General features: G+C 45.3%; 2 protein-coding genes across 3 annotated transcripts in view; one reads left to right on the plus strand and one right to left on the minus strand.

The window, feature by feature from the left end:
* LOC142354506 (chromobox protein homolog 3-like) overlaps positions 1–27,781 on the plus strand; it is a 572,284-nt gene that overhangs the window by 373,523 nt on the left and 170,980 nt on the right. The gene's annotated exons all lie outside the window — the stretch shown is intronic.
* Positions 1–27,781, minus strand: part of LOC142353945 (uncharacterized) — a 64,330-nt gene that overhangs the window by 30,614 nt on the left and 5,935 nt on the right. Inside the window, exons 3-4 of the mRNA XM_075406179.1 lie at positions 12,297–12,643; positions 1,577–1,730 (exon numbers count right to left, since the gene is read on the minus strand). Of these exons, the coding sequence (XP_075262294.1) occupies positions 1,577–1,730; positions 12,297–12,643 (501 nt within the window). The remainder of the gene's footprint in view (positions 1–1,576; positions 1,731–12,296; positions 12,644–27,781) is intronic.

The following is a 27,781-nucleotide window of genomic DNA, read 5'->3' on the forward strand; positions in this document are numbered from 1 at the left end:
TAACAGGATTGTAAAAAAATGATGTTGTTAATTTTGCAGCCCGTTTGCTTCATTGTTGACTTATTGTGGGCAATTCAAAAAAAATTTACATCTCAATCAAAACATGTCAGGCTCCCTTGCAGCTTCGTGTAGCACAAATCTGCACACAGTTCCGCAAAAAAAATTTTAAAAAAATATAGGACAACCCCGACAACAAAAATAACAAAATCAGATCAATGATGTTGATTTAATAAGCGTCTGGTGAACTAAATATCGACAATATAAACAAACATGAAAAAAAGAGTCCGCAAAAATAGCTTTAGAATTTTTCCCAATTTGACCCCAAAAAATCAACCGACTAGCGTGAAACCAATTGTTATCAAACTACTGACTACGGCAATTTATTGTAATCTGACTCAGCGGGAGTTAGGTCAATACTAATTGACGTCTTTAATATAATTGTCTCTTTATAAACAATTAGATGTTAGATAACTATTGGCCCCTATCAAGATTTATCTGAGTAAATGAAATTTTTGCGCTCTTTTCACTTGACTGCAAGATAACTGCAGTCACTGGAGTTGAGCTGCCTATTATTTTGAAAAAAGCGAAACTTAAATCATGCAAAAAGCAAGCAAACAAGCGTTTAAAAGTCCACTCTAGCAGTCAGACAAAAATTTTGCTTATGAAACACAAACTCAATTACAATCATATTACAATCATTGGTTCAAACTTCGTTCACAAATAAATGCTAATCACCTGAAAAACATTTCTTGCAGTTTTAAGCTCTTGTGTACAAAATCAAGCAAAAGCATGATATTGCAGTCTAGATATATGATTCATTAGGTTTTAGGAAGTTCAAAAGAAAAAACAAAAACTTGGTCCTTGTTCTCAGTTTGCAAACTTCAAAAGCATCTAATACTGAAAACTGTTAAACAAAAATTCGTGAAATTGACACAAAACACTTATCACAATAATAAAATTTTTTTTTCAATAGTTTCTTGATTGTATCCATTCATTTAACCGTGTGTGTTTTCAATTTTTTCTTTTGTGCAAGAAAATGTTAAAACGCTGAAATTCTTTTTAAAATTTTTATCCCATATCACCTATCTTTTTATCCCATATCTTTTACTTTTTCCTCATTATTTTGCGTTTTTTGTGTGTTTTAATATAAAGAGATAAGTAAGGTAAAAAAGTTTTTATTAATTGCATGCTGCTAAAAACAGGAAGAAGTTATATAGTATCAGCAAAATCAATACTAGAAATGGGCAAAAATGGGCTAAAAATATCTGAAAGGCGCCGAAAGTTTATGCCACGTAAAAGTCAAATGCTTAAAAGAACTCTTTGTAGTTCAATTCTAAAAACACCGAGCTTTAAAATGATACGCATATGTTGCTCTGGAATGCCCAAAAAGTCGAAACTTGAACAAAAAAAGTAGGGCTGGACTATCGTTTCTCGCATTTTTAGAGAAAAAATGTGGTAACAAGAGAAACTACCATGCCAGTACATAGATAATTGCGATACATAGATAGCAACCTTTTTAAGGGTCAGAATCTATTGAAGTAGTAAATTGAAATATAGCATTTATCTATCTATCTACCTGTCGAGGTTTGTGATAGAGGGAAGGGGTAGGAATTTAGTTGGGCTCAGATAGCAGACGGGTACAGCTCCTGCATCGTGGTGTCCTTGAGTGAAAGGGGTGGGTGCGTGGGGGTGACGGGGGTCCCCAGCTGGCTTAGGAAGAAGCTTCACAACTAAAATTGTTTTTATCTATATTTTTCTAAGATTCTGTCTAAACATACAATGACCATGAATGGGTCTTATTGATCATACGAAGACCATAGGTGATTCTTAGCAATCATTGCAAGATCATACTAGGGAATTTTGTATGTCTTATATGTGTTACTGAGTAAACTAAATGAGCAATGCGCTATTTAAATCTATCCAGCGAGAAAGTATTACGTCATAATTTCTTAACCATGTAAGCCTTACAAAAAGATTAAATGCACACAAAATACGTTGTACTTGGCATAGAAAGCTCGGAAAAAGTTCGTTTAACATAATTTTCGTTGAGCCTACTAATATACTGAATCGATTGCACTCTTTTTAGGCTTAATATTTTTATGTTTCCAAAACGTAGCGGTGACCAATCTGAGCCGAAAATCGCCCAGACAAAATACCTGCTACCAAATATAGCTAGATTTGCCGGGCCATTTAGATGTGCTTTTTCGCCTTCTCGATGTTAACATACAATTGCCTTGACGTTACGTGAGACAGATGCTTTATACTTGGTGAATTTAAAATAGTTACATATTCGATGAATAAAAGTTCCGATAGTGTGTTTTACACCTATGTTTTTGGAGCCGCGACTTTATAGCGGATTCAACCTTTTCGAAATTGCAGCAGTAAACTGAGTGAAATTCCTAAAGAGTGAGAGCTCTTTCAGCTCTCCACCTTTATTAAAACTCCATTACGCAGACTGCTACCATTGAATCGTGCCTGGCCGAAATACGACTACTGCTCTGTGTGTGGCATGTTGGACACCCAACAAATTGAACAGATCACCACAGGCGAGGCACCGATTGGAAACCTGGTGCGATAGTACCTCCACAGACCCGGCTGGGTTGGGTCACACGAGCAAGAAGCAGGACAGAGGGCCTGTCCTCCCCAAGGTGAAATTCCATGATACGAAGGTGTGTCTCTGACGTCAACAGCGAGAGGTGACTTATCAGCTCATTCATCAGGAGGTGTCAAATCCGATCAGTGTTCAATCGCCAACAGAGGACGCAAAATTCGCAGTGATGAGCTAGGTCGAAAGAGACAACTTCAGTAAGAGCGCTCTTCAAAAAGAAACTGTAAGACTCATCCAAACTCTATCCCTATTTTCTCTTGATGCTAAATTAATATTATAGAAACCGGCAAATCTAGTAAACCTCCGCAATTTTTTTTCTGTTTCTTTTTCTGTATTCCGGTATTTTCAATCCCTATGGTCTACGATAATCTATCCCTTATAATTTTTTGAGTTTAAAAACATCAATTCTGAAAATTTTTGGCAAAAAGTGCTATAATTGTATCATTGCCTTATATCTCGCTGAATTTGGTTTAAGAAAACTATAAACGTCTTAAGTTCCGCAAGCAAAAAAAAAGTTTAAAGAAACTAACCAAATTTGAATAATTAGAAAAAAGTCTATCCGATCATTCTAACATGCTCATATAGTAGTTAGATAGATTAAAACGTTGTAAAAAAACAAGTTTGGTTAAGTTTTTCAAACATCACAAAAAACAGGTAACTGATTTTTTCACAATAAGCGCTAATTCTTGGAAAGTCGTGAAAAAATTGTGCATTCAACATAAAAGTTCGGAGTTTGAGCAAAGCCCACATCAGTCATGTTGCAAAAACATTATATGGTTTTTATATTAGCTGCAAGTTCACTGCATCACGCCATCAAGACTTTGACTCAAGCGTTACAAGACCATTATAAAAAAAGAATTTACACATTACCGGGTCTGAGTTTCAATCCTAACGCGGAGAAAGTACGAAAAACAGCTCAGTTCCAATTGAGTCATTCCTTCCGTGATAAAAAGAGGCTAGTTGTATGGCATGATGTGGTGAACAATTCATTGTCCCGGCTTCGCAGTAAAAACAATAAGCCTTTAACACCTTCGCAGCTTATTGCAGAGCTTGAAGAGTATCAGGAGTGCGTAGAAGCTATAGTGTATTGCCCCAGAGAGGGAACTCCTGATATTTACGATCAGCTCAAGCGTAGTACTCTAGTTACCATCCACATAGTGAAAGACATTGTCTCTAAACGTAAACAGAAAGACCCTAGTTTACTTAAAGAGTACAGAGCATTACACCAAAAGCCTGCGCTTGAGCTGAAAACACTCCTTATAGTGTTAGCACAAAAGAACAACCTCCGATGCTTGATAACACGCTCCCGACCAAAAAAAGCTCTCTAAGCGAAGTCGTAAAACACTTCGCACCCGTCATGCGTTCGAGGAGGCGGAACTCACTCAAGCCTTTGAAAAGCTGAATGTCACTTATTCTTGCGTTGTTGTGGGAGTCTACCAGCTGACTGGCGGTGTGACTTAGTTTACTCACGAGTTATGGGTTAGTTTGGTGTTAGTCCTCTCCAATAGCGTTTTACTAAACGTTTCGCTCTCCCCACTCTGAGTTATTCACTACCGTCCGTTTTCCGCAGGTTATCTGGTTTCATTTTTCCGTTCACTCCTTTTTGTTTCCGTGTCTCCGTTTTTCTTTTTATTGCTCGTTAATCTCTTTTATGATGTAGTATGGTCAATTTTTGCTGTAGTAATTTTTTTTCTGCTACTATGATGGTTGGTTGTTTAGTCTCGTTGCTTGCTAGGGTGTGACTTAAGTTCATTCTTGAGTTACGGCTGGTTTGTTTCGTCACTATCACTGCACTTGTTTGCTAGCAATTTTTGTAGCTTGATTAATTTTGATAGTATGCACATTTGTTGTCTGGGTATGGTGGTTTGCTAGGTTGTGACTTAAGTTTGTTCTGGAGTTACGGCTAAAAACTTTTCCACCACGCCCGTGCCATTTTTCCGCTTCGTTGTGCGCTGTTCGCCCGACGCTCCTGTTTGTCCGTGCAGTTTTCTGTTGCGTCGTGCGTTACTTGCTCGGCGTCTCTTCCCGTCCGTCCCGTCTCCCGTTCTGTCCCTTGTCGCGCTTTCTGCGCTCACCGTTCATTCCTTTTTCGCCGGGTACTATTGTACTCGCCGAATTACTTTGCTCTTTGGCGGTTCGCTAGGCAAACCGTCACACTAGGGTTCGGTTTAACCCATTTGTTTTGTGTTGTGGTATGTGTGTGTACTTTGTTGTGGTACCAAATTAAACTTTTGCTTCCTGTATTGATAAGATCATGGCAACATCGCCGGACAAATTTAACAAACTTTATAGTGCGAGGCCAAAATTAGAGGCTGAACTTAAAAACATCTATGGTGAAATTAACAATGCTGTTGATAAGCAAGACAGGAAAATTGAGATCGAACGTCTGATTGTTAAGTGCAAGGACGCTTTTACTAGAGTAGTTGATAAGATTGAAGAGCTCTTTGATCTGGCACAAAAGACTGAAGATCCAGATGCTGCCTGTATGAACCTTGAAAAATGATTAGAGACTGTAGCAAAGAAAACTGATGAGTTCACTGCAGCTGCTCGAAGGTATATCAATTCGGTCCAAGACAAAGAGATAGCAGAGCTGCATACCTCTCACTATTCAAAATCAGGTTCACATATGATTTCGTCAAAAAGATCAAGTCAGCGTCAACGAGCCTTAGAACTATCAAAACTCAAAAGGGAGGAACTTGAGAAACAACATGTCGCAAAGCTTCGCATTGCTAGACAGCGTCTTGAAATTGAAAAACAAACGAAATTGCGGGAATTGGAAAATGAGCAGCTTGAGGAGGATCATCGCAAGGAAGTAGCTGCTGCAGCCCTTGAGGAAATTGAGTTGACGAAAAAATCATCAGCAGTTGGGTCTGGTACAGGCATAATGAGTGGGCTCTTTACGGAAAGAAGTTTTAAGTCAAGAGCAAGAAACTTGTTCAAGATTGGGTTAATTCGTCACCGGCCGGGAACATGGCTGATGTTGCAAACGAATCGAGTTTACACTTTTCTGGTTCCATCGACCAATCCAACCAAGCAATTGTCCAACGACTTTCTTCAGCTCAACTTCCAAACTCACACTTCAATCTCAATACACATGGTCGAGTTGAGGCCAACATCAACCTCCCTGTCCATGAGCCGCGAGAACCAAGTAGTAGAACCAATGTAACCAATGATGCACATGTTGCAAACAAAATTATGCAAGAGCAACGACAGCCTCAATATACGCCTCCTTCGCCCTCAATAAACTTTGGTATGTCAACTCAACTGAACGCCCCAAACACAGCCCGACAACTGTCTCAATCAACAATGAACTTCGATGGTTTACAGTTAGATCACCAATTCCCTCGCAGATCGAGCATGCCGGGACAGTTGAATTTAGTCAGCCCTTCGCATTCACGACCCTTAAATGAAATCGTTAATGCTCCTCTAGCACCTAATCCGCCACAAGCACACATAGATGTACCAGCCCCCCATCGCCCGTTTCAAACCCCGTAGTACTACATTTCCCGTTAATCCCACCAGCATTCCGCTTTCCTCTTTTGCCGGCACAAGCACTCCCACTACACGCCACTGACCCTGTGGCAAATAATGTCAATCTGTTACCCCATTCTCCGCCTGCGCCAGTCATTTCCTCCGCAAACGTTTTCGTACCTCAATCAATTCATCCACCGCCCCCACAAAAGAGGTTCGAGCACCAAAACTTTGTTCGAGCACCCATTCCCACGCAGCTCCTGCTCCCCCGGATCCAATCATCTGGCGTTTTCCAGCAGCAATCCCATCTAATGCAGTACCACTTGTACGTACTTCTGCAAACCTATACACCGTACAACCGGCCACGTTAATCAACCCTCATATAACTACATCGCTCCGCTCCTCTCATGTACAAGCAGCAGCAGGGCCTCAAAATTACGTAACATTAGACTTCATGCAAGCAAATAAATTTAGTTCTTCCACAGTTACCGCCCCACCTTTGTCACTCCGATCATTCCGCCAACGTATGGAGCTACTGTTCCAAATCCGTTGTGTTGGGGTGGCCCGCCGCATCCCACACCTTCGGCTCCTTCCTTGGACTCCGCGAATTTGATAAAGCAGTTGGCGGACGCAATCACTAGTAAGAAGAACGATCCATTGCCCGAGTGGAAGTCATCAGAGCACAATGGTGATCCCCTGCAGTGGCATTAATGGTTCGAACAATTTAAAAGCGCTTTAGACTCTCAGTCCTTGACTGATGATGTAAAGTTAATATATTTAAAAACTCTTGTAACTGGGAAACCTAAAACCGCCATCGCTGAGTTCGCATACTGTGGTTTAATGTATAAGGATGCACTTAAGAAATTTGAACGTAAATTTGGCCAACCCCAGGCAGTAGTCAGTGCACACTTAGACAAACTCAGCTCTTTTCCTCCACTAAAGATGCACAATAGTGATAACATCATAAACTATTCTGCAACAATTTCAAGTCTTGTTTTGGGGTATTTAAATCACTTTCATATGACTCAGTCCTCAAGAGCGCCTCACTTCTTAACACGGCTGTGCAAATGTTGCCTTCCAATCTTAAAAAGTCTTGGTAACTCTTCACAGTGAAGAAACATTGGGTTAAACCAACACTCCTTGACTTCAACGACTGGTTGAAGAAGAAGGCCGAGGCACATGATTTATTGGAAAAAAACTTCATCGATAGCAAGATTTGAGGATAACACCAACTCAGTAGTAAAGACCAAAGTTGCCTCAAGAACTTCAAAAATCCCCTTCAAACAACAACAATAGTAATTCTAATGCTGGCGCAAGTCAAAGTAAACCTTCTAGTGTCAAAGACCACTACTTTGTCATCCGTGAGCAATGTGAAAGGCCTCCTTCAGGTGACTGAATTACAGTTGATGAGCTCTTCTGGTAAAAATACCACGGCTTTAGTTTTGTGCGATACCACTTGCAGTAACTCTTGGGTGTCCAATGATCTTGCAAATAGACTTGGTTTGCACGGTACAACATTGAAACTAACAGTCAAGGGTATAAATACCGAGGAGGTGGTAGACACTAAGTTAGTTGAACTAATTGTAACACCACGCGACAACCAAGCGTTTGAAACATTTAAAGTCAGCCCTTACGTAAAGGAAGATTTGAATGTAGGCGCCGATGTCATCAACATTAAAGCACTTCAGGAAACATACCCGCACTTAGCAGTTCTAGACCCAGTCACATATTACTATGTGAACATTGAGATGATACTTGGACAGGAAGTGTATCATGCAATCCGCCCGTTAGAGTACTTCGCTTCCGACGAGAAGTGCTCGTCTTTCGCTCTTCGCTTACCCATAGGTTGGGTTCTAAGCGGCCCTCTACCGTCGTCTTCAGGTTTAGTCTCGACTTGTCTTAAAGCAAATATTGAGCAGGATTTTGAATTCGCTAGTCAGGTAAAGTCTTGGTACGACATGGAGTCGTACGGCGCACTTAAGCAAGTAGACCCTCGATCCGCCGCGGATGCACGTGCGCTTGATATTCTTGAAAACACCACAGTGCATAATGGAAAAAGGTACGATGTCGGAATGCTATGGGCTGAAGATAACATCGAATTGCGCAACAATTACTTCTCGGCGCTGGTGCAATTAAAATCTTTGGAAAAGCGGCTTACGAAAGACCAGACTTTAGGGGAAAAGTAATCGAATACCATCAAAGAGGAATTAGACAAGGGCTAAGTAGTAAGGGTCAAAGATGCTCATAAGGTAGAAAGTTGCTCGGAACGAGAGTGGTACCTACCACACCATCCGGTTGTTAATCCGAACAAGCCAGGCAAGGATCGTAGGGTACTAAACGGAGCAGCTAAATTCCATGGCGCATCTCTTAATAAGTCATTACTCACTGGACCTGACTTACTACAAAACTTAATCTATGTACTCCTACGCTTCAGACAACATCCATTTGCCGTATCCGCCGACATCGAGGGAATATTCCTCCAAGTTGGAGTGCTACCATGTGATCAACCATCATTGCGCTTTTTGTGGCGGGAGGACCCACATCAAATGTTGTGGTACACCAGTATAAGCGGCACATCTTTGGGGCAAAAGATTTGCCCACCTGCGCCAACTATGCACTTCAACGCACGGCTAGTGATAATGCTAAGGAGTACCCAGAAGCTTCGAAAGACGTCCTTGAGAACTTCTACATGGACGATTACTTAGACTCAGTGGAATCCCCCGAGAGGGCCCTCATTAGGTCGAAGGAATTGGTACATCTTCTCCATTTAGGTAGGTTCAAGCATATTAAGTTTGTAAGCAATGTACCAGATCTGGTTGACCGAATTGATGGGTCTGCTCAATCCACTGAACCGAAGGTCATCGTTTCATCCAAGGAGGAATCAATGCACGTGCTTGGGCTTAAGTGGGATCATAACAACAATACTCTGGTTGTGAGTAGGGGTACTAACAGCGCCATCACAAAAAGTTTAACACAGCGCTTGGTCTTGGGTCTAGTGTCAAAAGTCTATGACCCAATTGGTCTTGTCGCACCATTTACCGTTGTTGCTCGGTTAATCTTGAAAGACGTTTGGCGTGTCAATGGACAAAGTTGGGATGATGAGTTATCTAATGACACAGTTGACAGATTCCGTGCCTGGTGTGCTGATCTGCCGCGGTTAGCTGAGAAAACTATACCAAGAAATTACTTTACAGGACCATTCCAACATCTTGAACTCCACATGTTAAAGGGAAATCTGTCGAGCATTAACGGTTACTGTGGATAAAGTATTTATGTGGACAGATAGTACCATCGTCTTGCAGTGGATAAACTCAACAAACCAACATCCCATCTTCATTGCAAATCGTGTTAGTGAAATCCTGGAGAACACCAGCGTTGACCAATGGAACCACGTCGCCACTTGTGATAATCCGACAGATGCTGGCACGCGTGGTATGTCCGCTGAAGTTTTGCAATCAAGTAGCTGGGTGAGGGGTCCTGACTTCTTGAAAACTAAGCAATTCCCTTTTATACCAAATACTTCGTTGATAACATCAAGCTCGGCGTTGTAACCAAGGAACAAGATGATGCCTCCTCCATCTCCTCTCTAGCCCCATCCGTAACCAAGCCCCCTAAGGAACAAAGCAATAATCTAATCCCATTTGATAAGTTCATTTCTTATCAAAAACTACTACGTGTCACCGCATATGTGCTCCGTCTTTTACCCTCTCATGAAAGTTACCCCACCGTAGACGGCAGCATAGCAGATCCTGTTGAGCTTGACGAAACCGAGCGACATCTCCAGTACCTGGTGCAAGGAGAATCCTTTAATACTGAAAGAAAGGATCTTCTTGACAACAAATCCGTTAAGAGGAGCAGCCGCATTGCTCAGTTTACTCCGTTTATTGGGCCTCATGGTCTCAACCGTATTTCTGGTCGACTACGACGGCTAGTGGAAATTGACTTTGACACTAAGCATCCTATCGGGCTGGATGCGCGTCATACTTTTGTTAAACTGTTTCTGCGGCATACTCATTTGCAGAACCATCATCAGGGTATCGATTACTTAAGGTCAAAGGTACAGGAACGTTATGCCATCCTAAAACTACGTTCCACACTGCGTTCAATCAAATCAAACTGCGTCTTGTGTAGAAAATTCCGTGCAGCAACTATTCAACCTATCATGGCAGACCTCCCAAAGGAGAGACTCGCATACCAGTCTCCTCCCTTTACCAACACTGGGGTTGATTACTTCGGCCCATTCTACGCCACAGTTCGTCGGACTACTGAGATGAGGTGGGGATTTCTCTTCACTTGTCTCACTTCTCGTGTTGTCCATGTTGAAGTTGTCTCGTCCATGGACACTAGTTCTTGTGTAATGGGAGTGGAGCGGTTCGTCTCGCGTTGGGGAACTCCTGCTATGATTTGGTCGGATAATGGTACGAACTTCATCGGAGCGGAGAAAGAGCTCCGTAAATGTGTGGAAAAGTGGAATACGCCTAATATTGCCGCCAAACTTGCACATAAGGGCATTAAGTGGAGGTTCAATCCACCCAGTGCGCCACACCAAGGTGGCATCTGGGAGAGGTTAGTTCGTAGTTTTAAAAGAGTACTGTACACTATCCTCGGTACGCGTCGCCTCACAGATGAGGTGTTGAACACTATTTTTTGTCTGGTCGAATACGCACTAAACTCACGTCCCTTAACGCCCGTAAGCGCCGACCCGTCCGACCTAGGCGCAATAACTCCTAACCATTTTCTACTCGGTAACCAAGCAACCGGAATTCCGTCTATCGTTGGCGTCGACGAGTTCGATCATCGTAAACAGTACGCCCATGCACAGTCCTACGCCAATGCAATTTGAGCACGTTGGCTTAAGGAGTACGTACCTGCGCTTAACCGTAGAATTAAGTGGCAGACGCCTGCCGAGCATCAATTCAAGGTTGGTGAATTAGTTTGGATCGTGGAACAAAGCAACCCTAGGGGTTACTATTCAACTGCTCGGATTGAAGAACTCCGTTACGGCTCCGACAGCTTCCCCCGCTCAGCCGTCTTACGCACGTCGTCCGGATCGCTCGTCCGCCCACTCGTTAAATTTGTACCGATCTTCCCAACATTTTCTTCCGGGCCGGAGGATGTTACTGAGTAAACTAAATGAGCAATGCGCTATTTAAATCTATCCAGCGAGAAAGTATTACGTCATAATTTCTTAACCATGTAAGCCTTACAAAAAGATTAAATAGACACAAAATACGTTCTATTTGGCATAGAAAGCTCGGAAAAAGTTCGTTTAACATAATTTTCGTTGAGCCTACTAATATAATGAATCTATTGCGCTCTTTTTAGGCTTAATATTTTTATGTTTCGAAAACGTAGCAGTGACCAATCTGAGCCGAAAATCGGCCCAGACAAAATACCCGCTAGCAAATATAGCTACATTTGCCGGGCCATTTAGATGTGCTTTTTCGCCTTCTCGATGTCAACATACAATTGCCTTGACGTTACGTGAGACAGATGCTTTATACTTGTTGAATTTAAAATAGTTACATTCGATGAATAAAAATTCCGATAGTGTGTTTTACACCTATAATATGGAATCATGAATAAATTTTTTATGATTCATCCCGGGGAACCAAATTTTATTTGCTATTTTCCTGCTATTATTGAAATTGTTTCGCAATTTGAAAGTTTTCTTGAGTCTTTCAAAAACAGGAGGATTTTTCATTGTATTTCCATTTTTGCAAAAAAAATACGCAAATACTCTCTAATGTAATTTCTACAATTTGAGCGCTTCCCGTATAAAAAGAATATCTGTTGAACAGACTGAAATTTGACAGTTTTTTTAAGTGCTCTAATTATGTAGGAATTGTTCAAAAACTATGGAAATATTCATTCTTGAGTTTTACATTTTTTTCAAGTATTTAACTAACAAATGGCTTGTACTTAGTTTATGTAAGATCTGTGCAAAAAGCGCTGAATGCACTCAATTAAAAGTTTCGAAGTGTTCAATTTCTGTGAGATTTTGGAGAAAAATTTCAAGAGTTTTTGTAGGAACTGCGTTGAAAAGTGCTGAAATTGATTTTATGAGGACCTTTAGCACATAGAACTAGATATTCAGCACATTAAGCAGATTTCTTACAAAATTTCCCCACAATGAGCGCAATTCTTACAAAATTGTTTGCTTATATCCCCTCACACCTTGACGCGCGGTTAATTATTTTTAAATATACAGCCTTACCTGTGAAGTTGGTGATCAAGTCTGTCAGAATTGAGTAATTCTTGTGTTTGTCACCACTGTCCAATCTCCATCGACGATCTCCTACACGAAGCCACACCTCATCCTCATCATCCAGTTCCATCTCCCCAGACCCCTCAACCTCGTCAAGTCCTCGATTCCGACCCCCTCCGGAACCCTCGATTCGAACCCTGATAGCAGGACTTCCCTCAAGAGTGTCGGCGTCAATTGGTTGCCTGGTTCCAGAATGTTGAGGTTGAGGTCCGTCGTCAATCAAAACTTCACCCGGGATATGACTATCTCGTGCATCATAATTGTCCGGCCGATCACTGTCCAACTGTTTCTGCCATCTGAAAAGAAAATGTTAATTTTCCTACTTTTTCTCATTATTTTGTAGATTACGGCCATCTATAATAGATTTTTTTGCACTTTTATAATGGCCAAAAAAATCGTCAGGGCTGTTGCATGTTCGCATGTCCGCAATTGTTTCCCGTCCTCGGTTGAACAGCTCAACATCTTAGGTGAACGCAAAGTAAGCCGAGGTGAAAGTAAACTGCCCGGGTCGAATGTCCTCCCTAAAATCTTCCCATTTTGATGTAAGAATGGGGGGGTAATTTGTCTTTGGGGGGTAAATTGATGTAAGAGTGTGGGGGTAATTTGTTCAGAGGGGGTAAAATGATGTAAGAGTTGGGCTGCAATGGGAGGACTTTTAAGGAATTACCCCCCCCCCCCTGACTGAAATTGCCATGTAAGAGTGAGCTGCAATGGGCTGCAATGGGAGGACTTTTAAGGAATTACCCCCCCCCCCCACCTGACTGAAATTGCCATGTAAGAGTGGGCTGCAATGGGCTGCAACGGGAGGACTTTTCAGGAATTACCCCCCCCCCCCCACCTGACTGAAATTGCCATGTAAGAGTGGGCTGCAATGGGCTGCAATGGGAGGAGTTTTCAGAAATTACCCCCTGAATGAAATTGCCATGTAAGAGTGGGCTGCAATGGGCTGCAATGGGAGGACTTTTCAGGAATTACCCTCAATGACTGAAATTGTCGTGTAAGAGTGGGCTGCAATGGGCTGCAATGGGAAGACTTTTAAGGAATTACACCCCCTGACTGAAATTGCCATGTAAGAGTGGGCTGCAATGGGCTGCAATGGGAGGACTTTTCAGGAATCACCCTCAATGACTGAAATTGTCGTGTAAGAGTGGGCTGCAATGGGCTGCAATGGGAAGACTTTTAAGGAATTACACCCCCTGACTGAAATTGCCATGTAAGAGTGGGCTGCAATGGGCTGCAATGGGAGGACTTTTCAGGAATTACCCTCAATGACTGGAATTGTCGTGTAAGAGTGGGCTGCAATGGGCTGCAATGGGAAGACTTTTAAGGAATTACACCCCCTGACTGAAATTGCCATGTAAGAGTGGGCTGCAATGGGCTGCAATGGGAGGACTTTTAAGGAATTACCCCCCTGACTGAAATTGCCATGCAAGAGTGAGCTGCAATGGGCTGCAATGGGAGGAGTTTTCAGGAATTACCCCCTGACTGAAATTGCCATATAAGAGTGGGCTGCAATGAGCTGCAATGGGAGGACTTTTAGGGAACTACCCTCCATGACTGAAATTGTCATGTAAGAGTGGGCTGCAATGGGCTGCAATGGGAAGACTTTTAAGGAATTACACCCCCTGACTGAAATTGCCATGTAAGAGTGGGCTGCAATGGGCTGCAATGGGAGGACTTTTAAGGAATTACCCCCCTGACTGAAATTGCCATGCAAGAGTGGGCTGCAATGGGCTGCAATGGGAGGAGTTTTCAGGAATTACCCCCTGACTGAAATTGCCATATAAGAGTGGGCTGCAATGAGCTGCAATGGGAGGACTTTTAGGGAACTACCCTCCATGACTGAAATTGTCATGTAAGAGTGGGCTGCAATGGGCTGCAATGGGAGGAGTTTTCAGGAATTACCCCCTGACTGAAATTGCCATGTAAGAGTGGGCTGCAATGGGAGGATTTTTAAGGAATTACCCCCCTGACTGAAATTGCCATGTAAGAGTGGGCTGCAATGGGCTGCAATGGGAGGAGTTTTCAGGAATTACCCCCTGACTGAAATTGCCATATAAGAGTGGGCTGCAATGAGCTGCAATGGGAGGAGTTTTCAGGAATTACCCCCTGACTGAAAATGCCATGTAAGAGTGAGCTGCAATGGGCTGCAATGGGAGGACTTTTAAGGAATTACCCCCCCCCCCCACCCCACCTGACTGAAATTGTCGTGTAAGAGTGGGCTGCAATGGGCTGCAATGGGAAGACTTTTAAGGAATTACACCCCCTGACTGAAATTGCCATGTAAGAGTGGGCTGCAATGGGCTGCAATGGGAGGACTTTTCAGGAATCACCCTCAATGACTGAAATTGTCGTGTAAGAGTGGGCTGCAATGGGCTGCAATGGGAGGACTTTTAAGGAATTACACCCCCTGACTGAAATTGCCATGTAAGAGTGGGCTGCAATGGGCTGCAATGGGAGGACTTTTCAGGAATTACCCTCAATGACTGGAATTGTCGTGTAAGAGTGGGCTGCAATGGGCTGCAATGGGAAGACTTTTAAGGAATTACACCCCCTGACTGAAATTGCCATGTAAGAGTGGGCTGCAATGGGCTGCAATGGGAGGACTTTTAAGGAATTACCCCCCTGACTGAAATTGCCATGCAAGAGTGAGCTGCAATGGGCTGCAATGGGAGGAGTTTTCAGGAATTACCCCTTGACTGAAATTGCCATATAAGAGTGGGCTGCAATGAGCTGCAATGGGAGGACTTTTAGGGAACTACCCTCCATGACTGAAATTGTCATGTAAGAGTGGGCTGCAATGGGCTGCAATGGGAAGACTTTTAAGGAATTACACCCCCTGACTGAAATTGCCATGTAAGAGTGGGCTGCAATGGGCTGCAATGGGAGGACTTTTAAGGAATTACCCCCTGACTGAAATTGCCATGCAAGAGTGAGCTGCAATGGGCTGCAATGGGAGGAGTTTTCAGGAATTACCCCCTGACTGAAATTGCCATATAAGAGTGGGCTGCAATGAGCTGCAATGGGAGGACTTTTAGGGAACTACCCTCCATGACTGAAATTGTCATGTAAGAGTGGGCTGCAATGGGCTGCAATGGGAGGAGTTTTCAGGAATTACCCCCTGACTGAAATTGCCATGTAAGAGTGGGCTGCAATGGGAGGACTTTTAAGGAATTACCCCCCTGACTGAAATTGCCATGTAAGAGTGGGCTGCAATGGGCTGCAATGGGAGGAGTTTTCAGGAATTACCCCCTGACTGAAATTGCCATATAAGAGTGGGCTGCAATGAGCTGCAATGGGAGGACTTTTAGGGAACTACCCTCCATGACTGAAATTGTCATGTAAGAGTGGGCTGCAATGGGCTGCAATGGGAAGACTTTTAAGGAATTACACCCCCTGACTGAAATTGCCATGTAAGAGTGGGCTGCAATGGGCTGCAATGGGAGGACTTTTAAGGAATTACCCCCTGACTGAAATTGCCATGCAAGAGTGAGCTGCAATGGGCTGCAATGGGAGGAGTTTTCAGGAATTACCCCCTGACTGAAATTGCCATATAAGAGTGGGCTGCAATGAGCTGCAATGGGAGGACTTTTAGGGAACTACCCTCCATGACTGAAATTGTCATGTAAGAGTGGGCTGCAATGGGCTGCAATGGGAGGAGTTTTCATGAATTACCCCCTGACTGAAATTGCCATGTAAGAGTGGGCTGCAATGGGAGGACTTTTAAGGAATTACCCCCCTGACTGAAATTGCCATGTAAGAGTGGGCTGCAATGGGCTGCAATGGGAGGAGTTTTCAGGAATTACCCCCTGACTGAAATTGCCATATAAGAGTGGGCTGCAATGAGCTGCAATGGGAGGAGTTTTCAGGAATTACCCCCTGACTGAAAATGCCATGTAAGAGTGAGCTGCAATGGGCTGCAATGGGAGGACTTTTAAGGAATTACCCCCCCCCACCCCACCTGACTGAAATTGTCGTGTAAGAGTGGGCTGCAATGGGCTGCAATGGGAAGACTTTTAAGGAATTACACCCCCTGACTGAAATTGCCATGTAAGAGTGGGCTGCAATGGGCTGCAATGGGAGGACTTTTCAGGAATCACCCTCAATGACTGAAATTGTCGTGTAAGAGTGGGCTGCAATGGGCTGCAATGGGAGGACTTTTAAGGAATTACACCCCCTGACTGAAATTGCCATGTAAGAGTGGGCTGCAATGGGCTGCAATGGGAGGACTTTTCAGGAATTACCCTCAATGACTGGAATTGTCGTGTAAGAGTGGGCTGCAATGGGCTGCAATGGGAAGACTTTTAAGGAATTACACCCCCTGACTGAAATTGCCATGTAAGAGTGGGCTGCAATGGGCTGCAATGGGAGGACTTTTAAGGAATTACCCCCCTGACTGAAATTGCCATGCAAGAGTGAGCTGCAATGGGCTGCAATGGGAGGAGTTTTCAGGAATTACCCCTTGACTGAAATTGCCATATAAGAGTGGGCTGCAATGAGCTGCAATGGGAGGACTTTTAGGGAACTACCCTCCATGACTGAAATTGTCATGTAAGAGTGGGCTGCAATGGGCTGCAATGGGAAGACTTTTAAGGAATTACACCCCCTGACTGAAATTGCCATGTAAGAGTGGGCTGCAATGGGCTGCAATGGGAGGACTTTTAAGGAATTACCCCCTGACTGAAATTGCCATGCAAGAGTGAGCTGCAATGGGCTGCAATGGGAGGAGTTTTCAGGAATTACCCCCTGACTGAAATTGCCATATAAGAGTGGGCTGCAATGAGCTGCAATGGGAGGACTTTTAGGGAACTACCCTCCATGACTGAAATTGTCATGTAAGAGTGGGCTGCAATGGGCTGCAATGGGAGGAGTTTTCAGGAATTGCCCCCTGACTGAAATTGCCATGTAAGAGTGGGCTGCAATGGGAGGACTTTTAAGGAATTACCCCCCTGACTGAAATTGCCATGTAAGAGTGGGCTGCAATGGGCTGCAATGGGAGGAGTTTTCAGGAATTACCCCCTGACTGAAATTGCCATATAAGAGTGGGCTGCAATGAGCTGCAATGGGAGGAGTTTTCAGGAATTACCCCCTGACTGAAAATGCCATGTAAGAGTGAGCTGCAATGGGCTGCAATGGGAGGACTTTTAAGGAATTACCCCCCCCCCACCCCACCTGACTGAAATTGTCGTGTAAGAGTGGGCTGCAATGGGCTGCAATGGGAAGACTTTTAAGGAATTACACCCCCTGACTGAAATTGCCATGTAAGAGTGGGCTGCAATGGGCTGCAATGGGAGGACTTTTCAGGAATCACCCTCAATGACTGAAATTGTCGTGTAAGAGTGGGCTGCAATGGGCTGCAATGGGAGGACTTTTAAGGAATTACACCCCCTGACTGAAATTGCCATGTAAGAGTGGGCTGCAATGGGCTGCAATGGGAGGACTTTTCAGGAATTACCCTCAATGACTGGAATTGTCGTGTAAGAGTGGGCTGCAATGGGCTGCAATGGGAAGACTTTTAAGGAATTACACCCCCTGACTGAAATTGCCATGTAAGAGTGGGCTGCAATGGGCTGCAATGGGAGGACTTTTAAGGAATTACCCCCCTGACTGAAATTGCCATGCAAGAGTGAGCTGCAATGGGCTGCAATGGGAGGAGTTTTCAGGAATTACCCCTTGACTGAAATTGCCATATAAGAGTGGGCTGCAATGAGCTGCAATGGGAGGACTTTTAGGGAACTACCCTCCATGACTGAAATTGTCATGTAAGAGTGGGCTGCAATGGGCTGCAATGGGAAGACTTTTAAGGAATTACACCCCCTGACTGAAATTGCCATGTAAGAGTGGGCTGCAATGGGCTGCAATGGGAGGACTTTTAAGGAATTACCCCCTGACTGAAATTGCCATGCAAGAGTGAGCTGCAATGGGCTGCAATGGGAGGAGTTTTCAGGAATTACCCCCTGACTGAAATTGCCATATAAGAGTGGGCTGCAATGAGCTGCAATGGGAGGACTTTTAGGGAACTACCCTCCATGACTGAAATTGTCATGTAAGAGTGGGCTGCAATGGGCTGCAATGGGAGGAGTTTTCAGGAATTACCCCCTGACTGAAATTGCCATGTAAGAGTGGGCTGCAATGGGAGGACTTTTAAGGAATTACCCCCCTGACTGAAATTGCCATGTAAGAGTGGGCTGCAATGGGCTGCAATGGGAGGAGTTTTCAGGAATTACCCCCTGACTGAAATTGCCATATAAGAGTGGGCTGCAATGAGCTGCAATGGGAGGAGTTTTCAGGAATTACCCCCTGACTGAAAATGCCATGTAAGAGTGAGCTGCAATGGGCTGCAATGGGAGGACTTTTAAGGAATTACCCCCCCCCCACCCCACCTGACTGAAATTGTCGTGTAAGAGTGGGCTGCAATGGGCTGCAATGGGAAGACTTTTAAGGAATTACACCCCCTGACTGAAATTGCCATGTAAGAGTGGGCTGCAATGGGCTGCAATGGGAGGACTTTTCAGGAATCACCCTCAATGACTGAAATTGTCGTGTAAGAGTGGGCTGCAATGGGCTGCAATGGGAGGACTTTTAAGGAATTACACCCCCTGACTGAAATTGCCATGTAAGAGTGGGCTGCAATGGGCTGCAATGGGAGGACTTTTCAGGAATTACCCTCAATGACTGGAATTGTCGTGTAAGAGTGGGCTGCAATGGGCTGCAATGGGAAGACTTTTAAGGAATTACACCCCCTGACTGAAATTGCCATGTAAGAGTGGGCTGCAATGGGCTGCAATGGGAGGACTTTTAAGGAATTACCCCCCTGACTGAAATTGCCATGCAAGAGTGAGCTGCAATGGGCTGCAATGGGAGGAGTTTTCAGGAATTACCCCTTGACTGAAATTGCCATATAAGAGTGGGCTGCAATGAGCTGCAATGGGAGGACTTTTAGGGAACTACCCTCCATGACTGAAATTGTCATGTAAGAGTGGGCTGCAATGGGCTGCAATGGGAAGACTTTTAAGGAATTACACCCCCTGACTGAAATTGCCATGTAAGAGTGGGCTGCAATGGGCTGCAATGGGAGGACTTTTAAGGAATTACCCCCTGACTGAAATTGCCATGCAAGAGTGAGCTGCAATGGGCTGCAATGGGAGGAGTTTTCAGGAATTACCCCCTGACTGAAATTGCCATATAAGAGTGGGCTGCAATGAGCTGCAATGGGAGGACTTTTAGGGAACTACCCTCCATGACTGAAATTGTCATGTAAGAGTGGGCTGCAATGGGCTGCAATGGGAGGAGTTTTCAGGAATTACCCCCTGACTGAAATTGCCATATAAGAGTGGGCTGCAATGAGCTGCAATGGGAGGACTTTTAGGGAACTACCCTCCATGACTGAAATTGTCATGTAAGAGTGGGCTGCAATGGGCTGCAATGGGAGGAGTTTTCAGGAATTACCCCCTGACTGAAATTGCCATGTAAGAGTGGGCTGCAATGGGAGGACTTTTAAGGAATTACCCCCCTGACTGAAATTGCCATGTAAGAGTGGGCTGCAATGGGCTGCAATGGGAGGAGTTTTCAGGAATTACCCCCTGACTGAAATTGCCATATAAGAGTGGGCTGCAATGAGCTGCAATGGGAGGAGTTTTCAGGAATTACCCCCTGACTGAAAATGCCATGTAAGAGTGAGCTGCAATGGGCTGCAATGGGAGGACTTTTAAGGAATTACCCCCCCCCACCCCACCTGACTGAAATTGTCGTGTAAGAGTGGGCTGCAATGGGCTGCAATGGGAAGACTTTTAAGGAATTACACCCCCTGACTGAAATTGCCATGTAAGAGTGGGCTGCAATGGGCTGCAATGGGAGGACTTTTCAGGAATCACCCTCAATGACTGAAATTGTCGTGTAAGAGTGGGCTGCAATGGGCTGCAATGGGAGGACTTTTAAGGAATTACACCCCCTGACTGAAATTGCCATGTAAGAGTGGGCTGCAATGGGCTGCAATGGGAGGACTTTTCAGGAATTACCCTCAATGACTGGAATTGTCGTGTAAGAGTGGGCTGCAATGGGCTGCAATGGGAAGACTTTTAAGGAATTACACCCCCTGACTGAAATTGCCATGTAAGAGTGGGCTGCAATGGGCTGCAATGGGAGGACTTTTAAGGAATTACCCCCCTGACTGAAATTGCCATGCAAGAGTGAGCTGCAATGGGCTGCAATGGGAGGAGTTTTCAGGAATTACCCCTTGACTGAAATTGCCATATAAGAGTGGGCTGCAATGAGCTGCAATGGGAGGACTTTTAGGGAACTACCCTCCATGACTGAAATTGTCATGTAAGAGTGGGCTGCAATGGGCTGCAATGGGAAGACTTTTAAGGAATTACACCCCCTGACTGAAATTGCCATGTAAGAGTGGGCTGCAATGGGCTGCAATGGGAGGACTTTTAAGGAATTACCCCCTGACTGAAATTGCCATGCAAGAGTGAGCTGCAATGGGCTGCAATGGGAGGAGTTTTCAGGAATTACCCCCTGACTGAAATTGCCATATAAGAGTGGGCTGCAATGAGCTGCAATGGGAGGACTTTTAGGGAACTACCCTCCATGACTGAAATTGTCATGTAAGAGTGGGCTGCAATGGGCTGCAATGGGAGGAGTTTTCAGGAATTACCCCCTGACTGAAATTGCCATGTAAGAGTGGGCTGCAATGGGAGGACTTTTAAGGAATTACCCCCCTGACTGAAATTGCCATGTAAGAGTGGGCTGCAATGGGCTGCAATGGGAGGAGTTTTCAGGAATTACCCCCTGACTGAAATTGCCATATAAGAGTGGGCTGCAATGAGCTGCAATGGGAGGAGTTTTCAGGAATTACCCCCTGACTGAAAATGCCATGTAAGAGTGAGCTGCAATGGGCTGCAATGGGAGGACTTTTAAGGAATTACCCCCCCCCCCACCCCACCTGACTGAAATTGTTGTGTAAGAGTGGGCTGCAATGGGCTGCAATGGGAAGACTTTTAAGGAATTACACCCCCTGACTGAAATTGCCATGTAAGAGTGGGCTGCAATGGGCTGCAATGGGAGGACTTTTCAGGAATCACCCTCAATGACTGAAATTGTCGTGTAAGAGTGGGCTGCAATGGGCTGCAATGGGAGGACTTTTAAGGAATTACACCCCCTGACTGAAATTGCCATGTAAGAGTGGGCTGCAATGGGCTGCAATGGGAGGACTTTTCAGGAATTACCCTCAATGACTGGAATTGTCGTGTAAGAGTGGGCTGCAATGGGCTGCAATGGGAAGACTTTTAAGGAATTACACCCCCTGACTGAAATTGCCATGTAAGAGTGGGCTGCAATGGGCTGCAATGGGAGGACTTTTAAGGAATTACCCCCCTGACTGAAATTGCCATGCAAGAGTGAGCTGCAATGGGCTGCAATGGGAGGAGTTTTCAGGAATTACCCCTTGACTGAAATTGCCATATAAGAGTGGGCTGCAATGAGCTGCAATGGGAGGACTTTTAGGGAACTACCCTCCATGACTGAAATTGTCATGTAAGAGTGGGCTGCAATGGGCTGCAATGGGAAGACTTTTAAGGAATTACACCCCCTGACTGAAATTGCCATGTAAGAGTGGGCTGCAATGGGCTGCAATGGGAGGACTTTTAAGGAATTACCCCCTGACTGAAATTGCCATGCAAGAGTGAGCTGCAATGGGCTGCAATGGGAGGAGTTTTCAGGAATTACCCCCTGACTGAAATTGCCATATAAGAGTGGGCTGCAATGAGCTGCAATGGGAGGACTTTTAGGGAACTACCCTCCATGACTGAAATTGTCATGTAAGAGTGGGCTGCAATGGGCTGCAATGGGAGGAGTTTTCAGGAATTACCCCCTGACTGAAATTGCCATATAAGAGTGGGCTGCAATGAGCTGCAATGGGAGGACTTTTAGGGAACTACCCTCCATGACTGAAATTGTCATGTAAGAGTGGGCTGCAATGGGCTGCAATGGGAGGAGTTTTCAGGAATTACCCCCTGACTGAAATTGCCATGTAAGAGTGGGCTGCAATGGGAGGACTTTTAAGGAATTACCCCCCTGACTGAAATTGCCATGTAAGAGTGGGCTGCAATGGGCTGCAATGGGAGGAGTTTTCAGGAATTACCCCCTGACTGAAATTGCCATATAAGAGTGGGCTGCAATGAGCTGCAATGGGAGGAGTTTTCAGGAATTACCCCCTGACTGAAAATGCCATGTAAGAGTGAGCTGCAATGGGCTGCAATGGGAGGACTTTTAAGGAATTACCCCCCCCCCCACCCCACCTGACTGAAATTGTCGTGTAAGAGTGGGCTGCAATGGGCTGCAATGGGAAGACTTTTAAGGAATTACACCCCCTGACTGAAATTGCCATGTAAGAGTGGGCTGCAATGGGCTGCAATGGGAGGACTTTTCAGGAATCACCCTCAATGACTGAAATTGTCGTGTAAGAGTGGGCTGCAATGGGCTGCAATGGGAGGACTTTTAAGGAATTACACCCCCTGACTGAAATTGCCATGTAAGAGTGGGCTGCAATGGGAGGACTTTTAAGGAATTACCCCCCTGACTGAAATTGCCATGTAAGAGTGGGCTGCAATGGGCTGCAATGGGAGGAGTTTTCAGGAATTACCCCCTGACTGAAATTGCCATATAAGAGTGGGCTGCAATGAGCTGCAATGGGAGGAGTTTTCAGGAATTACCCCCTGACTGAAAATGCCATGTAAGAGTGAGCTGCAATGGGCTGCAATGGGAGGACTTTTAAGGAATTACCCCCCCCCCCCACCCCACCTGACTGAAATTGTCGTGTAAGAGTGGGCTGCAATGGGCTGCAATGGGAAGACTTTTAAGGAATTACACCCCCTGACTGAAATTGCCATGTAAGAGTGGGCTGCAATGGGCTGCAATGGGAGGACTTTTCAGGAATCACCCTCAATGACTGAAATTGTCGTGTAAGAGTGGGCTGCAATGGGCTGCAATGGGAGGACTTTTAAGGAATTACACCCCCTGACTGAAATTGCCATGTAAGAGTGGGCTGCAATGGGCTGCAATGGGAGGACTTTTCAGGAACTACCCTCCATGACTGAAATTGTCATGTAAGAGTGGGCTGCAATGGGCTGCAATGGGAAGACTTTTAAGGAATTACACCCCCTGACTGAAATTGCCATGTAAGAGTGGGCTGCAATGGGCTGCAATGGGAGGACTTTTAAGGAATTACCCCCTGACTGAAATTGCCATGCAAGAGTGAGCTGCAATGGGCTGCAATGGGAGGAGTTTTCAGGAATTACCCCCTGACTGAAATTGCCATATAAGAGTGGGCTGCAATGAGCTGCAATGGGAGGACTTTTAGGGAACTACCCTCCATGACTGAAATTGTCATGTAAGAGTGGGCTGCAATGGGCTGCAATGGGAGGAGTTTTCAGGAATTACCCCCTGACTGAAATTGCCATGTAAGAGTGGGCTGCAATGGGAGGACTTTTAAGGAATTACCCCCCTGACTGAAATTGCCATGTAAGAGTGGGCTGCAATGGGCTGCAATGGGAGGAGTTTTCAGGAATTACCCCCTGACTGAAATTGCCATATAAGAGTGGGCTGCAATGAGCTGCAATGGGAGGACTTTTAGGGAACTACCCTCCATGACTGAAATTGTCATGTAAGAGTGGGCTGCAATGGGCTGCAATGGGAAGACTTTTAAGGAATTACACCCCCTGACTGAAATTGCCATGTAAGAGTGGGCTGCAATGGGCTGCAATGGGAGGACTTTTAAGGAATTACCCCCTGACTGAAATTGCCATGCAAGAGTGAGCTGCAATGGGCTGCAATGGGAGGAGTTTTCAGGAATTACCCCCTGACTGAAATTGCCATATAAGAGTGGGCTGCAATGAGCTGCAATGGGAGGACTTTTAGGGAACTACCCTCCATGACTGAAATTGTCATGTAAGAGTGGGCTGCAATGGGCTGCAATGGGAGGAGTTTTCAGGAATTACCCCCTGACTGAAATTGCCATGTAAGAGTGGGCTGCAATGGGAGGACTTTTAAGGAATTACCCCCCTGACTGAAATTGCCATGTAAGAGTGGGCTGCAATGGGCTGCAATGGGAGGAGTTTTCAGGAATTACCCCCTGACTGAAATTGCCATATAAGAGTGGGCTGCAATGAGCTGCAATGGGAGGAGTTTTCAGGAATTACCCCCTGACTGAAAATGCCATGTAAGAGTGAGCTGCAATGGGCTGCAATGGGAGGACTTTTAAGGAATTACCCCCCCCCCCACCCCACCTGACTGAAATTGTCGTGTAAGAGTGGGCTGCAATGGGCTGCAATGGGAAGACTTTTAAGGAATTACACCCCCTGACTGAAATTGCCATGTAAGAGTGGGCTGCAATGGGCTGCAATGGGAGGACTTTTCAGGAATCACCCTCAATGACTGAAATTGTCGTGTAAGAGTGGGCTGCAATGGGCTGCAATGGGAGGACTTTTAAGGAATTACACCCCCTGACTGAAATTGCCATGTAAGAGTGGGCTGCAATGGGCTGCAATGGGAGGACTTTTCAGGAATTACCCTCAATGACTGGAATTGTCGTGTAAGAGTGGGCTGCAATGGGCTGCAATGGGAAGACTTTTAAGGAATTACACCCCCTGACTGAAATTGCCATGTAAGAGTGGGCTGCAATGGGCTGCAATGGGAGGACTTTTAAGGAATTACCCCCCTGACTGAAATTGCCATGCAAGAGTGAGCTGCAATGGGCTGCAATGGGAGGAGTTTTCAGGAATTACCCCTTGACTGAAATTGCCATATAAGAGTGGGCTGCAATGAGCTGCAATGGGAGGACTTTTAGGGAACTACCCTCCATGACTGAAATTGTCATGTAAGAGTGGGCTGCAATGGGCTGCAATGGGAAGACTTTTAAGGAATTACACCCCCTGACTGAAATTGCCATGTAAGAGTGGGCTGCAATGGGCTGCAATGGGAGGACTTTTAAGGAATTACCCCCTGACTGAAATTGCCATGCAAGAGTGAGCTGCAATGGGCTGCAATGGGAGGAGTTTTCAGGAATTACCCCCTGACTGAAATTGCCATATAAGAGTGGGCTGCAATGAGCTGCAATGGGAGGACTTTTAGGGAACTACCCTCCATGACTGAAATTGTCATGTAAGAGTGGGCTGCAATGGGCTGCAATGGGAGGAGTTTTCAGGAATTACCCCCTGACTGAAATTGCCATGTAAGAGTGGGCTGCAATGGGAGGACTTTTAAGGAATTACCCCCCTGACTGAAATTGCCATGTAAGAGTGGGCTGCAATGGGCTGCAATGGGAGGAGTTTTCAGGAATTACCCCCTGACTGAAATTGCCATATAAGAGTGGGCTGCAATGAGCTGCAATGGGAGGAGTTTTCAGGAATTACCCCCTGACTGAAAATGCCATGTAAGAGTGAGCTGCAATGGGCTGCAATGGGAGGACTTTTAAGGAATTACCCCCCCCCCCCCCCACCCCACCTGACTGAAATTGTCGTGTAAGAGTGGGCTGCAATGGGCTGCAATGGGAAGACTTTTAAGGAATTACACCCCCTGACTGAAATTGCCATGTAAGAGTGGGCTGCAATGGGCTGCAATGGGAGGACTTTTCAGGAATCACCCTCAATGACTGAAATTGTCGTGTAAGAGTGGGCTGCAATGGGCTGCAATGGGAGGACTTTTAAGGAATTACACCCCCTGACTGAAATTGCCATGTAAGAGTGGGCTGCAATGGGCTGCAATGGGAGGACTTTTCAGGAATTACCCTCAATGACTGGAATTGTCGTGTAAGAGTGGGCTGCAATGGGCTGCAATGGGAAGACTTTTAAGGAATTACACCCCCTGACTGAAATTGCCATGTAAGAGTGGGCTGCAATGGGCTGCAATGGGAGGACTTTTAAGGAATTACCCCCTGACTGAAATTGCCATGCAAGAGTGAGCTGCAATGGGCTGCAATGGGAGGAGTTTTCAGGAATTACCCCTTGACTGAAATTGCCATATAAGAGTGGGCTGCAATGAGCTGCAATGGGAGGACTTTTAGGGAACTACCCTCCATGACTGAAATTGTCATGTAAGAGTGGGCTGCAATGGGCTGCAATGGGAGGAGTTTTCAGGAATTACCCCCTGACTGAAATTGCCATGTAAGAGTGGGCTGCAATGGGAGGACTTTTAAGGAATTACCCCCCTGACTGAAATTGCCATGTAAGAGTGGGCTGCAATGGGCTGCAATGGGAGGAGTTTTCAGGAATTACCCCCTGACTGAAATTGCCATATAAGAGTGGGCTGCAATGAGCTGCAATGGGAGGACTTTTAGGGAACTACCCTCCATGACTGAAATTGTCATGTAAGAGTGGGCTGCAATGGGCTGCAATGGGAGGAGTTTTCAGGAATTACCCCCTGACTGAAATTGCCATGTAAGAGTGGGCTGCAATGGGAGGAGTTTTAAGGAATTACCCCCCTGACTGAAATTGCCATGTAAGAGTGGGCTGCAATGGGCTGCAATGGGAGGAGTTTTCAGGAATTACCCCCTGACTGAAATTGCCATATAAGAGTGGGCTGCAATGGGCTGCAATGGGAGGAGTTTTCAGGAATTACCCCCTGACTGAAATTGCCATGTAAGAGTGAGCTGCAATGGGCTGCAATGGGAGGACTTTTAAGGAATTACCCCCCCCCACCCCACCTGACTGAAATTGCCATGTAAGAGTGGGCTGCAATGGGCTGCAACGGGAGGACTTTTCAGGAATTACCCCCCCCCCCCCACCTGACTGAAATTGCCATGTAAGAGTAGGCTGCAATGGGCTGCAATGGGAGGAGTTTTCAGAAATTACCCCTGACTGAAATTGCCATGTAAGAGTGGGCTGCAATGGGCTGCAATGGGAGGAGTTTTCAGGAATTACCCCCATGACTGAAATTGTCATGTAAGAGTGGGCTGCAATGGGCTGCAATGGGAGGACTTTTCAGGAATTACCCTCAATGACTGAAATTGTCGTGTAAGAGTTGGCTGCAATGGTCTGCAATGGGAAGACTTTTAAGGAATTACACCCCCTGACTGAAATTGCCATGTAAGAGTGGGCTGCAATGGGCTGCAATGGGAGGACTTTTAAGGAATTACCCCCCTGACTGAAATTGCCATGCAACAGTGGGCTGCAATGGGCTGCAACGGGAGGAGTTTTCAGGAATTACCCCCTGACTGAAATTGCCATACAAGAGTGGGCTGCAATGAGCTGCAATGGGAGGACTTTTAGGGAACTACCCTCCATGACTGAAATTGTCATGTAAGAGTGGGCTGCAATGGGCTGCAATGGGAGGAGTTTTCAGGAATTACCCCCTGACTGAAATTGCCATGTAAGAGTGGATGGCAATGGGAGGACTTTTAAGGAATTACCCCCCTGACTGAAATTGCCATGTAAGAG

Source organism: Convolutriloba macropyga, chromosome 15 (genome assembly GCF_964194025.1).
Source record: "Convolutriloba macropyga chromosome 15, txConMacr16.3, whole genome shotgun sequence".
In the NCBI taxonomy this organism is placed as follows: Eukaryota; Metazoa; Xenacoelomorpha; order Acoela; family Convolutidae; genus Convolutriloba; species Convolutriloba macropyga.